General features: G+C 43.6%; 1 protein-coding gene across 5 annotated transcripts in view; it reads right to left on the bottom strand.

Moving 5' to 3' along the window:
* The window catches only part of Nep3 (M13 family metallopeptidase neprilysin 3), a 43395-nt gene extending 27379 nt beyond the window's left edge, over positions 1 to 16016 (bottom strand). The window contains exons 1-2 of one of the 5 annotated variants that reach the window (XM_089241923.1): positions 15728 to 16016; positions 12514 to 12540 (exon numbers count right to left, since the gene is read on the bottom strand). In XM_089241923.1, the coding sequence (XP_089098049.1) occupies positions 12514 to 12537 (24 nt within the window). In that variant the 5' untranslated portion in view covers positions 12538 to 12540; positions 15728 to 16016. Of the gene's footprint in view, positions 1 to 1893; positions 2086 to 7147; positions 7259 to 12513; positions 12541 to 15727 lie in introns of those variants that run through there. The other 4 variants (XM_089241924.1, XM_089241925.1, XM_089241927.1 and 1 more) reach the window with 4 other exon arrangements.
* Positions 16017 to 16720: the final 704 nt, after the last annotated feature.

Below are 16720 nucleotides of genomic sequence, written 5' to 3' on the forward strand. Positions count from 1 at the left end.
ACTGGAGTCCACGAAATTTATCGGCAGGAGAAAAGGGGGGGGGCGTGGATTTCATTTCATTGGAAACGGGGGGGGGGGAAGAATCGAAGGCCCTCGTGTCTGTCACAAATGGTCTGCGGAACAGAAACACTTAAGAACTTCTGATCCAGTTCCTAGGGGGAGCTGATCCCGATCAATGCAGGTTTTGGTCTTTGTATCCATAGCGAGTATCGGTGCGGGGATGTGAATGTTGACTAAGACCTTTAATTTCTGCCTATTACTTGAAGGGAGGAGGTTCTAGAATTCACTTCAGAACCTACATCGAATCGAGAAATACTTGAGGGTGAAAATACATACTTTTTTAAATACCAACATAAATTTCAAAGATGCGTTCCGCTCACCTCAACAATTAAAGCGGTTTTCATAATTTTCCTGATCCGCATTATAACTGCCACATTTGAAATTGTGAAAAATCCACAAATTGCCACCTATTTCCAAGAATTTATACGCCCATTGCTTTTACTTCCCTCACTATGATACAAAAACACCTGCTATGACGTGTGTAGCTTTCTAGGAAGAGACTTTTGGGGGGAAAAAAATCTATTATCTATACTGAGCATATAAAGTGCTAAACGGAAACCCCCAGTCTTTTTCTCGCTCTTTCTCATATCTAACCTTGAACAAGAGCTGATTCCACCCACCGGCAGTCGATTGATTGGACGGGGAGATGAAAAACGTTTTACTGTAAAAATTACTTCGAGGCATTTTAAAGAAGCTGCGATATTTCGATTATGGTGAGCGAAATAAAGCAGATCAAATTCGACGAGATATCTCGGGATTGTCGCCAAGGGTTAAGCGGCATTGACGAGGTTATCTCGCTTCCCTGAAAGCATCTTATTTCAGCATTTTCAAGCCCAGATATTTTGTGAAGCCGATTTCTCAATGAAACTTTTTTCCCGATACATTCCAATATTTAGCACCTGCTCAAAATAAGAAAGCCTATGACATTGACATTAAAAAAAGACATTTTATTGAGGGGGGGTTTGGTTTAGTTTCTCTACTGTGGTGCCACGGAAAGGGTTAATACGAAGACCTCGCCTGAAGATGCGAGCTTTGCTCATTTCTGCATCATTTATATAAGGATTGAATAACCGACTAATAGGATATATAATTATAAGGTATATATATCTTTCCTTTATATCTTAAAAACCTCGCCGTTCGCGACTATTCAGCACAATTCGTGCTGTTAAACCCCCTTCAACATAGTTATAACCGAATTTGACTGTAAAATGCTACAGAAATATAGCGTGCATCAATTCTGGATGGTCTTTGTTCAGAGATAAAAACAACATTCAATGGGCTTGTTTATCATTTCAACTAAGCCCTAAAACTAATTCAAGTCCCTTCAAAAACATAGCTCAAATGACAAATGCATAGATTGGAGAGAGTCTAGGATCTCAATCTTCTTTCTATGGGAAAAAAAATCAATAGGGGGACCCATGGCTTCCGAGAATTCTGTAAACGCTCCTACGCATAATGGATAGAAACCCGAACAATGATCGCAATCATGCAACGAATCCTGTTTCGTTGTTATAGTGTCATATTTTTCAATAGAAAACGCCGGCAAACATTTCATCGACATACGTTTAAAATACAAAATGCAAAAATTCTGAAAAATGTGTCGTTTTATCCAAGGTCATTGCATTTTGTTGACGTTAAAGGGGGTTCATTAGAATTATTTTATATCGATCGTTAGACCTACTCTTATTGGCGTTACAGCCGAGGTGTCGAATGTCATCGAAATAGGTTCAGGACGCGTTGTGTTCTCGGTTTTCAAACACTCAAGTAATAAATTAATAGATATGCACTGTGATGTGGGTAGCATCAAATATAACAATTCAGAGGTAGACATACCAGCAGACATTTTGCGAGGAAACGCTTCACGAAATTAGTATACATCGTTGTCAAAACAAATAGCAGACCACGCACGAAAGTGAACCTCTGCACGTGTAATGTTATATTGACCGAGAGCAACGAAAGGCTTTCTCTAGCTTCTTCCAATAACCTCTCCACGTGTTGAATCCATTATGAGCACATCTTCCAACTGTCTCGTTTTCTTTGTTACTCTTTTTATATATATATATACAAAGAAAACATCTGAAAAGTGACGTCATTTTTTTTTCTAAATTTTTCCCTTCATTTCAGCTTTTCATGCAGCGAAGTGTTTTTCAGTTCACTAGCTATTGATTGGTTAACGCGCCGATAAAACACGCCTAGATTCGAAAACCTGACTTGGACATTTGTCTGGCCTTCCAGAACTGTGCCCTGACCCGTGGAGCTCAACCTATGGGGGAGTGCCGGCCACTTTATTAAGTGATCTGGGACCTCACCGCAGGTCACTTAAGTAATCTGGAAATGTGTTGCCTACCACCTAAGTGCTCTGGAAGCTGGTCACAGGCCACCCAAGTGATCTGTAAACATTTCGCGGGTCACTTAAGTGATCAGGGAATGTGTCGGGGGCCAATTAAGTGTTCTGAAAAAAATGTCCCGCGGGCCCCTTCGGTGACAGCAACACAAGTCACTCAAGTGATGCGGGATACTAAACTGATCTGGAAATGTGCCGAGGATCACTTAAATGCTCTGGAATCTGGTCCCAGGTCACCCAAGTGATCTATAAATATGCCGTGGGTCATTGAGTAATCTGGGAATGTGGCAGAAGCCGCCTAAGTGATGTCAAACAGCACCGTGGGTCCCTTTAGTAATATGTAGATGTCCCGCGGGTCACTTAAGTGCTTAAGTGGAGAATTGGCGGGAACATTCTAGAAAGACCCGCCCCTCCAGACAGTGGTCCGAATCCTCCATACAGTAGCGCCGCCGACTAGGAAAATGTAAGATAGAATTTTGTGGATTGTTCTATTTGTCGAAGTTTCTGTCGGGGTTATGAATAGTGCGGCTCTCACAAGATGGCAGGCTAGACAGGCACAAGGAGATTCAGTCAGATGTGTTTGAACGTTGAGAGAAAGTTGTTAGCTCTCTGATTAGCCTGTAAATACGTGTAAATTGCTGTTCTGTAAATAAATCTGTGTTTGTCCGTCGAACCGCTTCTTGTTTTTGCAATCCCGGAGTCCTGTGGAAAATTATCCGGAACAATTTGGTGTCAGAAGTGGGATAATTCAAGACTTGCATGAAAACGAGAAGAATGGGCATGGATGAGATGCAAGAACAGCTGAACCAACTGATGTCTGTGATGGGCCAGATGAAAATGGGCATTCTGAACGAGATAAACTCGTCCATCGCTGCCGTCAACTCCTCTATCGCCGCTGTCAAAGAGGATGTCGCCACAATCAAATCCTCCATCGCCGAAGTCAAAGGGGATGTTACCGTCGTCAACTCCTCCATCGCTGAAATTAGAGGGGATGTGGCCACTGTGAAGGGAGACATCGCCACTGCCATTGCTGGAGTGAAGGATGACATCGCCACTGCCGTCGCTGGAGTAAAAGAAGAACTCTCTCAAGAAATGAATTCCATCACTGAATAGGTGAATGCTGTCGACGAAAAGCTCTCAAAAAGAATACTGGAACTGGAGAAGAAAATCCAAGAGCCAACGTCTTCCGCGGATGCCCACCTTCTCTTGCCAACTATAGCTGACGTCAACCGGCAGAACATCAAGTCCTCGGCATATGACGGCAGGACATCGTGGTCGATCTACAGGACCCAGCTCGAGATGATCGCTTCTGCGAACGGATGGGACTGTATGCTTAAGGCCTTCCACCTAGCTGCCTCTCTCCGAGATGAGGCCGCCGAGGTGCTTTAGATGCTCGCCGCCGAGGACCGATCCAGCTATGAAGCTCTTACGAACGCACTGGACCTGAGGTTCGGAAAAATTACCTCAAGGACTTCCACAGGCTGCATCGAGAGACTCTCGCGGTTGGCATACTCCGATTGTCCGCCGGACATCAGGAACGGGCTGACCCTACAAGCCTTCGTCGACTCCGTCATGAACCCCGACATCCAGCAGGCGCTGCGCCTGGGCGAGTACAAGGACGTGAAAAGTGCTCTCGTCTACGCCATGAAGTACGAGGCAGTCCGTCAAGCTTCGAGGGGAGAGCACCGAGTGGCCCGAGGCTCGGTTGCGGAGGATACCAGGGCGAACATCATCAGATAGCTGAAAGATCTCCTGAAGAGTGCCAAGAGCGATCGTGGGACCCAGAAAGACAAGTCGTTGGGAACCTGGAAACACCACGGAAAAGGCCACCTACGGAGCGCATGCGCAGCCACAGCTACCGGTACGGAAGATGCGCCATGCCGAGTGTACCACGTCTCACAGCTGCACGGAGGAGACCACGGATTCCACGTAAGAGGCGAGATTGATGGACTGCCGTGCAAGATGGTCATCGACACCGGAGCCAACGTGAGCATCGTCAGGACGGACCTGGCTCGGAAATTCCAGCAACGACTTCTCTACGTACCACTATCGTTGACGCTGCAGACAGTCACGGGTGAGAAAATGACTGTGCGCGGAAAATTGGAAGTCTCACTGAAGTTCGCCACGGTCACCTATCGACACACCGTCTTCGTGGCAGACATAAGGGATCCGTGCATCATCGGAGTGGACTTCTTGAGGAAACACGGATTTTCCTTGGACATGAGGGATGACCAGCTGCATACGCCGAAGGAGCGTATCGCCCTGCTCAGATGTGGTCGTGACGATGTACCTCCAAGGAAAGTGATAGACATTCCAAAGGCGGAAAAAGAGTGCATCGCCGATGCAAGGAAGACCAATGGCAGGACCAGGACTGTGCTCTCACGAGGGTCAGATGGCAGGAAGAGGACGATCCGGCCTCGTAAAGAGAATGCGCATGGAAATGCCGACGCCCTGACAAGAGGACCGGGTCCACGGAACCGTCGTCGTTGCCCCAAGGCAGAAGAATGTGGACCGGTGAGCCCTATAGTGAGACGGATAACATCTTAAGTCTCAAGTGACGATCCTTGGAGCGACAAGATTACCCGGAAGGCCCAGCTAGAAGATCCCGACATACGACCGATCATGGAGTTGAAGGAATCCACCGGTAATAAGCCGACATGGCAAGACGTCGCCTCTTCCAGTCCGACGACCAAGAGATACTGGGCGCTATGGGACTCTCTGGAGATGAGAGATGGCGTGCTGTACCGCAGATGGGAGTCGGAGGGTGGAAAGACGTTCCGGTGGCAACTCGTCCTGCCAAGGAGCCGTGTGAAAGATGTGCTGAAAGAATTGCACGAAAGCCCGACCGGTGGACATTTCGGCGTGATCAAGACTCTCCAGAAGGTCCGCGAACGATTCTGTTGGGACAAATCCAGGACCGATGTACACGAGTGGTGCAAGAATTGCGACGCTTTCGCCGCCCGCAAAGGAATCGCCCCGAACATCCTACGACCGCTACCGAGGACCGCCCACGTGAGCACCGGATACTCGCCATCGCTGATGGAACAGGACCTTCGCAAGCCAGGTGATCTGATGTTCCGGCGACCGGTAGATGCTGCTCTTCCACCGGAAGAACACGTCCAGGGACTCCAGGAGCGCCTCGAGGACATGCATCGAATCGCCAGACACAGGATAACCCTCGGCCTCGAAAAGATGAAGAACCGCTACGGTGCGAGGGCCACGACTCATGACTTCAAGGAAGGGGACCTCGTCTGGCTCTGGAACCCGAAGCGCCAGGAAGGACTGTGCCCGAAACTTCAGACGTCATGGGAAGGAGTTATGAAGAGAATGAACGACGTCGTAGCTCGGATCCAGAAGACGCCATCCTCGAAGTGCAAGGTAGTCCACTTCAACAGACTGGCCTCTTACCGCAGTGACAACCCGCCGATTTGAGGACTTTATTGTCGGGACGAACAATTCTAAGAGAGGGCAATGTTACGAACTATCGACGATAGATGGCGCGATTTCTTCTGATGGCTCTCAAAATGTCGAAATCAGTTGATACCGGTTTCGATCTAGCGCATAGGTATGCGATTGGCAGAGAATTGGCGGGAACATTCTAGAAAGACCCGCCCCTCCAGACAGTGGTCCAAATCCTCCATACAGTAGCGCCGCCGACTAGGAAAATGTAAGATAGAATTTTGTCGATTGTTCTATTTGTCGAAGTTTCTGTCGGGGTTATGAATAGTGCGGCTCTCACAAGATGGCAGGCTAGACAGGCACAAGGAGATTCAGTCAGATGTGTTTGAACGTTGAGAGAAAGTTGTTAGCTCTCTGATTAGCCTGTAAATACGTGTAAATTGCTGTTCTGTAAATAAATCTGTGTTTGTCCGTCGAACCGCTTCTTGTTTTTGCAATCCCGGAGTCTTGTGGAAAATTATCCGGAACAATCCTTTATTCCATCCGGGTTTCGAAACTAATAACTCTGATTCTGGTGCCTTTAGGACCCTAAGGGTACGAACATAGTGTTCCGATACTGCAAATTGGCACCGTTGCTTGCTTATTGGTTAAAAACCTAAATTTCAAGTTTTTAAGCAGTCGTAACGGCGCCGACTCGCAAAATCGGAAACCAACGTGCGCAATGTTCGTACCCATAAAGTGGTCGTGTTGCATAAGTGGATACAGGTTCTTCGAACGGGTGGGAGGAGATTGCCCACCTCCGCCTATGCTAATAACACAATTATTGACGTGAATACGTCTTTTACATCTGACGATATTGGGAGGATTCGCAAGTCAAAATCAATGGTATCGTTAGATGCATATTACAAAAATATCCAATAATATCGCATCGGTTTCGATATATTGGCCACTAGGTTCGTTGCCGTGATTTGCAACAGATTCATTGTTTTACGCTTTGTAAATTATGTCAGTACCTACCAAGCGATTGTGAAAGCACAAAAAAACGCGACTGCCGCGTTTATGACGCAGCCTAACCCAATTTTTTAGTGAACGAGAATCCTTGGTAGGCCAGTCGTGGGAAATGACATAAGATTTAAAAATCATAAGAAATTCTGCTCGGACTGATGTTTTTCTCAGTTCAAGAATGAAATCTCGCGAGAGCCACGGTTATAAGAACTACATTCACAAACGTTCACTAATTGCCTATTTCTATCTTCCGGATCCGAAGTTAGATGGCAGCACTCTCACCGATATACGCGCATTCGTTGTCAGTACAGGCAAGAAAAATAATCCAACGCAACTTACCTTTTCTAGTAGTAAACTGACCTCGATGAATTAGGACTAGGTCTTGTGACCTTCAGAAAACGAAAGTGTATTCGAGACTGCTTCAAAATTTAACGCATGCTCTGAATTGAAGGAAAACTAATAATATCCACACACACACACACGTTTGAAGCTTCTTTTCCTTTTCTTCAATCACTGTTAATGGCAATTATTTACTTATTTATTTCTCTCTGATGTGTGTTTGGGTGCCACCCGGTGACGTGCGTCTTGGTTGTCTCGGCTACGAGTCAAACACATAGAAGAACATTGTGATGCTGTTGCGAAAGGCATTGAATTACGAGAAGCATTTGGTCTTTTTCCCTTTCTATGCGAGTGCAAACGATTTCTTTATCTTTCTAATTCATTTTCTGGTGGTCGATAGTGAAACTGATGTATCGCATTGGCACAGGCGGATTTACGGTTTTGGCACGTGTAGGCTACACAAAAATTCTACCGCCCCCTGCTCCCATTACAGTATATATTTTTTCTTGACTACTCATTACTCAAATTTGTCACCCTCGGCTATAACGCCCGCTACTTTTTTGGTCGCTCATTCAGCTGGTCCTTTGCTCTCTGTCACTCTATTGGTCGCTCCCATGGTCATACATTCTCTACATCACTTTTTGATCACTCACATGCTTGCACACGTTCTAGGTCACTCTATTCGTCCCTCCAAAGTGCACTATCCATGTTTACACCCTGTATTGGTCACTCTTCCAGTCTCGCACTGGCCTGGCAACTTGTTCTTCAAATCACTCTTCTGATCACTTCCACGCTTAACACTCGATAGGTCATCCTTTTGGTCACTCTAATGCTTACACACTTTATAGGTCACTCTTTTGATCACTCACTGACCTAGTCTCTTGCTCTAGACAGAGAGAACTTCGTCTAACGTCTCTTATATCAAAGTTTAACTCTTTTCATTTCCTAGGGTACGGAATCCTTCCCGTATTGCCGATTATATTTCATAACGTTCATTAAAAATATTATGTTTTTGCTCCTTGATCATGCATACACCTCGTACGCATTCCTCTGCGGAATTTCTAACACGTTCCGGCATGCGTGCTATATATGCGTGGCTCTAACGCTTTTATGTCGTATATTTTATATCGCTGCGGCCGGAAAAAGATCATGCAAAAACGGGACCAACGACGACTGACGAGAATCATTAAACGTGACAGACGTGCAACCCTTCCGCAAATTGCTGCAGATTTCAATGCTGGGCCATCAACAAGTGTCCGCGTGCGAACCAGTCAACGAAACATCATCGATATGGGCTTTCGGAGCCAAAGGCCCACTCGTGTACCCTTACTCGTGTACGCCTCGCATGGGCCCGACAACACCGTCATTGGACTGTTGAGGACTGGAAACACGTTGCCTGGTCTGACGAGTCTCAGTTCCAATTGCTTCGAGCTGATGAACGTGTACGGGTATGGAGACAACCTCATGAATCCATGGACCCTACATGTCAACAGGGGACTGTTCAAGCTGGTGGAGGCTCTGTGAGGTATGGGGCGTGCGCAGTTGGCGTGATATGGGACCCCTGATACGTCTAGATACGACTCTAACAGGTGACAGGTACGTAAGCATCCTGTCTGATCACCTGCACCCATTCATGTCCATTGTGCATTTCGACGGACTTGGACAATTTCAGCAGGATGATGCGACACCCCACACGCCCAGAATTGCTACAAAGCGGCTCCAGGAACACTCTTTTGACTTTAGACACTTCCGCTGGCCACCTAAATCCCCAGACATGAACATTATTGAACATATCTGGGATGCCTTGCAACGTGCTGTTCAGAAAAGATCTCTACCCCCCTCTTACTCCTACGGATTTATTGACAGCCCTGCAGGATTCATGGTGTCAATTACCTCCAGCACTACTTCAGACATTGGTCGAGTCCATGCCACGTCGTGTTGCGGCACTTCTGCGGGCTCGCGGGGCTCTATACGATATTAGGCAGGTGACCAGTTTTTTTGGCTCTTCAGTGTATATATGGTATTTTGAAAGGAGGAAGGATTTATATATAGTGATTTTTGCTGTGAAACTTCTAACGAATTGGAGCATGTGTATGTGTATACGAGGTCCCTAACGTATTATGTTGTAAGAGGCTTGGTTGTTTTTGTGTTCTTGCTGTTGCTGCCATCTGTCTTCCACATTTCGAAGTAAATATGATAAATTCTTGAAATTCTTGAATTGTTTCATGTTATGTGAATATCGTGTTGCAGGTCTATCTGTTCTCTGCGGCTAGACTTATTTCAAATAGCAGAGGGGCTCACATATTCGTGCCTCGAAGTTGGCCCGTACATAGACAGTATCCGCTAGCACCTGAAGAAATTAGATGGCTGTTTCAACCCACTTACGATCACGGACGTAATATCAAGTCCAAATGCTACTGAAATAAATTCAAACAAGTTCTCTATGTTTTTCTCTCTCTTTGCTCTCGCTCACCATATATTTCATGCTTATGTTCCGATCGATGCCAATAACGAGATTAAGATCACAAATGATTATTTTCCCTATTTACCACTCCGTATTAGCCATTTTAGCACCTGTCTGTGAAAACATCCGCATTAGTATTTTCACAATTGAACAACGTTGCGATTTATCTACCGGAAATAAACTGCGAGATGACGTTTTAAAAGGAAGTTAAATGAGGTTTTTTATTTGTTTTGTTATTTTTTTTTAATCGGAAACGTTTCGAACGTGCTTCTTCAAGGCTTTTAAGCGTCACCGAAGATGACTGCGATGTCAAAAACTCCTCGGCAATGTCACCGTTAGTTATTTTCCCGGAGACACAGAGTAGTCGTAGTTGTTGTAATTAACTTTTCGTTTTCCTTCTAATTATGAAACTTTTATCAGAAGATGATGGGGAGCAGCACACACATAAGGAAAATAGGGGGAAGCGTCTCTCTGCGTTCGTCTGTCTGTGATATTTTGTTTCTCTCTCATACACACACAAGGGACGTCGCGAGACAAAGATTGCTGCTGATGTTGTCGTGGCAACCACCCCGGTTGCCCCGGCGCCCACTTAAATGTTCATTGGGAAGTCTCTTTCTCTCTGTGTGCCTTTTGTTTCAATCTTCGCTTTACGATTTCCAAGAACTTTTGCGTTCAAATAAGCTTATAGAGGAAAATATTTCCTGTTCAAATATTAAAGCTTCTTTTGAGATAATTCTATTGGTCTTGATCGTATTACGAAATGGCAAATTCTCTCAGAAAATCTGAAGAAGGGACATGTCCGTCAAGGCACCCATCGAGAGGGAATCCTGCAAAATGTTGTGTTGAGAGAATTTTTTTTTTTATTATTATTACGGTATTTTACCATGATGAGTCGAAAATTCCGCATTTTTGACCGTGAACAGCGAGGTGACCCACGGTAACAAGGGCATGGAAATTATTAATACGTATAAAAAGGTACAATAGGAAACAGTGCTCTATGGTGGCGGTGGTGCTCGAATCTGCGCTCTTATCATTATCGAAACCTATCAAACCGACAAATACGAACGAATTCTCGCTGTTTATCTCAATTAGAGCACATGCCAAAGTTGTGGTATGTGTGTCCTTCTGATGCTGAGTGTAATAGGAGAGCGAGTCTCAAAAAAAGTTGAAAACACCCGGTCTATACCTATTATCAGAAGAAGAGTACCCATGTAAGGAACTATAGTAGCCAATACTTGAAATTAATTCAGCTTAATGCTAACCTTTGAATACAATTTGAATATGGTTTGATCACGCTTAGGCGAAATACCTCGAGAGTACAAGATTGAGCAGAAGCATCGAGCACTTTTGGGTGATTTAGATCGTTACTCGCAAGAAATAGGTTGGAAATTCCTTCTTCACGGGAATATGCATGTATATACGTAATAATTAAATCTAGGATTGCATTTGTTGAAACATTAACTTTAACTCTTTAATTCAGCCGTTTTAGCAAAGTTCTACTTGCGCATGAATGAACCCCAAGGGCAAACTGCAAAAAGAAATGCTTATGTTCGCAGTTCATTGCGGTATTTGTCACGCTGTTAGATGGCCCATGTGATATCTGATAGGCACAAAGATGAGAATTCGATCATTTTCCATTCATGACTTTCTTTGACTATAACGCAATAGAAGCAACTTGAAATACGCGCTCCAAAAAAGGTGAAAACGCATTTTTTATACGCATATACACATCACCCACGGGTTCACAAAGTTTTCCTCGCGATGAGTCAAGGTTACTTAGTTCAAAAACTTTGGATTCCGAGGCTTTGAGCCATATCATAGACACAAATCCGATGAATAGCACTCGGATATTCTCAAGTGAACTTAAAGCTGGTCGTCCACTGAAAGCTACGACGAGCAATAACAAATCGCGTCGCTTGTATGATATGGTGCTATTGCGCATACACTGGACTTTTTACCGCTCGAAGTAGCTTCCAGTGGACAAGAACTAGCCAAAGTATGTTTTCCTATCGAACCTGGGGTCACCACGATGGATGACGTCTTCATTTCCCACCCAACTCGATAGGTAGTAAAGTGCTGTATGACGATATAACCGGAGTTGGTGTGCGGTAAAACAGTTAGCCCCAAGTCTGACATTTTTCTGCCCAGTCGCTTTACCAACTACTTCATGAACTTGCCTTTGCCACAAATTAACGCGTAAAAAGTGACTAAAATATATCGCAAAACTTTTGACAGACGTAGCACATCAATTCAATGTCTAAATAGAAACGTTCGTGTCTCTTAATACCTACCAAAAGCAAATTTATGAAGTTGTTGCATACTAGCGGAAGAAATACATACTGAATTTTTCATTCATATATACTGATAGTGAATATTGGATATTTACACAAACGCTAACATCGTGAGGCCGATGGTTGCAATGTAATATAGGTTTACACATAGCAAGGATGGAAGCAGAAACATAAAATATGTTTGCAGTGCATAACGTAACAAGCAAAAAAGAAAAAAAAAATGCGTACATCGATGTAAGTAAAATAACAGGTCCAGAGACAGCATGCTGGCTGACTAAAGTCCTAGCTTGGGCACTGCACACATTCCACGTCATTGGCTCCATTCTTAACAGAGCTAATAACCATTCAGCAATTATAATTCGATATTATAGTTTTATATTATTATGCGAGGGCGTAAAAGCAAAGATATGGGAATGAAGGCCCAGTTTTGAGGCTTCCTTACAGCACACATAGATTCCGAAGAGGGTCCGTGAACATCGAAACAAGCAGGGCAAATAGCGGAAAAAAAGGAGAATCGGGTAAAAATAGGTGAGAGAGAAACATGAAATAATAATAATATAATAAAGGAGCGAAAGGAGATCAATTATTATATTATATCGAGCAGGTCTTACCAACTGCAACTGTATTCCGTTCATTTTCTGCGATGAACAATCAAAGAAGAAAAAAAAACAAAATAACCACAATCAAAATAAAAGCCATCGTTAACTAACCAAAGAAAATAAACACATTCGTAGCGTTACAGATAAATAATGATAGTAATTTCACATAATTGTACAGGAATCGGATGATGCTCAACACACCTGGATATACGTAGTTTCGGTTTCGTGCACGTGTATTGCAGAGAAATGTGAAGTATAGTGGGTGGGAGGAATAAAGCTGACTGTGAAGGAGTTGTAGTTTCGGCTGAATATCCTCTAATAATAGCCGTGTACTACCACTAATCATTTATGCTTGAGGTGAAAGGTGTTAATACAACTAAAAACGACTTCATTAAGATATATAGTATTCCTTAAGATAACGTCTATTAAGATATCATAATTTGCAGGGTTGTGAAATGATGCTCTAAAACTGAGCTGCACAACCTTTTCAGTTCTAGATATGACTGAAGAGGCTATGATAAAATCGAGATGGCTACCGCTCGCGGGCCACATACTTGTGTACTTATCGCACTATGGCTTGGCGCACACCGTTTAGACATGACAAGAGTAGACAGCTTTAGACAAGCTTAGCCATTCTTGTTCACGTTGATTTGTATGGCGCAACGCACACCTGTTGATCAGGCAAATTGAAAGGTTGTGTTATGCTTTTTCGCGGGCCGTATGGAATCCCCTTTGCGGGTCGAAGATATCCCCCCCCCACGCCACCTCGCCCTATATTTGTGTGTTTAAAACATGGGTGCACAAACTTTCTGACTTGTGAGTATTTTTCGTCCAGGAATGTTTTTGATAGCCATGAAAGAGATAAACTAATTTTCAAAGCCAAATTCTAAAGGAAAAACTTTTCATGTAATCAGTATAAAACATACAGGGTGATATAATTAAAAGTCACCTGCTCTGAGCAACCTACGGTCATAAATAATGATCAGAAAGGACTATGAAACTTTAAGAATGTCTCGATGGAAGGGTGGGGAAGTATATAAAAGCGAGGAAAAACAAGTTTCACAATTCACCTATAGAGGGTGTTTTCCATGTAAATCGCCCTGTACGTGCTAATTGTCGGGAAAAAATGTGACCAAACTGATCAAGTTTCAGGGCAAGGGTATCTAAGTGTTTTCAGAATAATAATTTCCATTCTGATTTCTTCATTTGGGAGTAGAAGTTAACAAGAACGTGCTTTGCTGGTAGAACTCTTTTACAAACACGTTAATTTTGCACCGAAACCTGTGCGGTGATTTTCAGACCTGCGTACAGTACATTAGGGAGGATTGGAAAAAGTTATTCCCCTATCAATTCATTTAGACCAGGGGTGCACAACCATTTCACTGTTCGGATGGAACCCCTCGGCACTTAGCCCATGGACCGGAGGTTGTGCACCCCTGATTTAGATGTTCGCAAAGTTTCATAGTTTTTAGATGAAGATTTTTAAGGCTGTAGACAGCTCAGAGAATAGGAGAAATTTATGTTCACCCTGTACCTCTTTCAATTCGTACAAAGGTCTTTATGAACGATAGTAACCATTCGTAGGTTACCTATGCTTTCATTTGACAGATTTCTTCGGCATCCATATTCTCAAATAAGCCAGATTGGCCTACGAGCAGTGGCATCGGAACCAGGGGTGCTATGCGCGCTCGGCTCGATCACCCACGATAGCTTTTAGCACTGGTTCGAGCACCCCTCGCCCCCCCCATTATCGATTTTAGCAATAAAAATCTACTGTATAAAGATCAAGACGAGCACCCATAGGTCTGAAATACTTCGGACGCTCGTGCCTACGGGTCAAAGTTAATGCACCCATTGTATTGTAAAAAGAAATTTAATTTGTGTGATACTGTTTTATTTGCGAAAAACAACTTAGTTATAAAAAGAAAAAACGTTAGGATCAGGCATTTTTCAATCCCAGGATTATTAGTGTTATGATTCTCGTGTCGAAATGCTTTGTGATGCAACAGGTAGACCTTCTCCGGTTAAACGTGAAGCTCTCGTAAATATTTTAAGTAAAACGTGTTTCATCATGTGCATATTATTCTCATTCACCTTCAGCTGAAACATGGTTATTATAGAAAGCAATCGAAACTTCGACTTACTGGAATCAGTGCCATCTTAACGCATGGGTCCACCCAGGCACGGCCCGGGGGCCTCATAAACGTGAGGTCTGTTTGAAATTTTCTAGAATTCGCCAGGTAGGGCGTCAGAAAAAGCACTTGGCCCGGGGGCAAGATGCTCTTGAGACGGCCCTGACTGGAATAAGTAAGCCTGACCATACAATTATTATTTATTCTATGATTATTTCATCAATATTCAATGTTGTATGGATGCGTGGTTTACAACAGTGTAGATCACTAGTTTTCAAATAGTGGTCCGTGGACCTCAAGGGTCGCGCAAGAAGTTGCTGAGACGTCTGCGGGGATGTGTTTCAGAACTAAGCGGAAATTTAAGTGAAATTATATCGAACGGCTATTGGTTTTCTCAGTGTTTGGCTGAATGAATGAACTTTCTGGACTCTGCCACCGAATTTATCCTGGTTACGAGATCATTTCCAGCCCAGCTTCATGGCAGATTCTGGAACAAAGTGTGAGTGTGTATACCTAACAGTGTGAATGCGTATCTAGTGTTGTGTCTGATTTTTCAGTGCTGCCATCTCTAATTCAAAGGGTGAGTGAAGTGTAATGATTGGATATTCGTACCGTTGTAGGCCCGTCGCTCTCTGTGGCAAGATTTTTAAACGGGGAACAACTTCAGCCGTCCACCACTGGGGTGAAGGTGGGGTTCGATCCCTGGCTCGGTGTTTGACTTAGGTGTTCTAGAATAAGTGCTAATTGAAAAAAAAACCAAAAAAAAAACACTGCGTGGAAACATTCTCGTGGGGAATACTGATCAAAGCAGTAAAAATGTATAACTATGCTCGATCGCGATAATTTACTAGAAACAAATCGATGCACGTAAATATCAGGCAAAAAGCATTAAAGGTCATTACGCCAGCTGTTTGCTCATTACAGCACTAATTAATGTGCATCACCGACTTCAGCAAACAACTGCGTGACATTCATTTCCGATGTAATCAATGTTACACATGGTACTCGGAGCGTTTTATGCGCCAATGTGTGTGTGCGTGCGACTGAAGGACGTTTGACATTTCGCAAAATGAAAATACGGAAACTTCACTCACCTGCTGATGATGGATGTCAGGACCGGAAAGAATAATAATATTGTTGTTGTGTGTTGTTATTGTTATTATAGGGAGGGTGTCTGGAGGAACGAACTCAATTGGGGAGAAATAACGAGAGGGAAAGAAAACTTGCAGGCGGACTTGCAATTTATATATTATTTAAAAGAAACATTTATGAAAGAAGAAGAAGACAGAGAAGGAAATAGGTATCTAGGGGCCATCAAACGGTGAGAGAGATCAGCAGCGCAGACGCCATGATGATGATGGTGCAAGGGATCGACAGATGGCGCTCAAGCCGAGAGATGTTGGTTTTTATTTCCTCTCTCAACTCCTCGATTTCCCAGGGAAGGATGCCCGGGCACATCCTCATCTCTTTCCTTCCATATGCCAATGATTGTTCCACACAACCACGCCAACACATAAATCTCTCTCCCTCTCTGTAAAGGATCAAAAAATACGTCTTAGAAAAAGGCACAACACTCTGCCCCCCCTTAAAGATAGAGAGCTGCGCATTTCACGATGAACAATTCAACATTAATTACGCACGAACAGGTGAAGAGTTTGTATTCATCCGTGATTTTGAGTCAGGACTAGACTTCGGCCCTCGGGCCAGACGTTTTCATTCCCTATATCATTTCAATCCTCCTCATACGTTTTTGAAACTTCATTACCCCCCCCCCCCCATTTTCAGGATCCGGAATTTTTCTTTTTTTGGAATAGAAACAGTATCATTCACTAATAATTTGAATGTTTAGTTCTTTTTTTTTGTGTGACAAATAAGACATCGACATTATTGTTAGGAACTCACCAGAATTTCCACCCGTCCAAGAATTACGGTACCGAAGGGGTCAAAATGTCCGCCATTGTAAAAATACATGATACAGCTGTAAATGTAGATTTATTTTTGGATTAAAACAAGCCCCATAAAAACTAGGGTTGCCTATCTTGAAATATTGCCATAATGGGAGTTTTTATGAATACGGGAACCCAAAC

Source organism: Pholcus phalangioides, unplaced genomic scaffold, assembly GCF_987345545.1.
Source record: "Pholcus phalangioides strain wild (caught in Gottingen) unplaced genomic scaffold, Ppha-v1.0 ptg000014l_1, whole genome shotgun sequence".
Lineage (NCBI taxonomy): Eukaryota > Metazoa > Arthropoda > Arachnida > Araneae > Pholcidae > Pholcus > Pholcus phalangioides.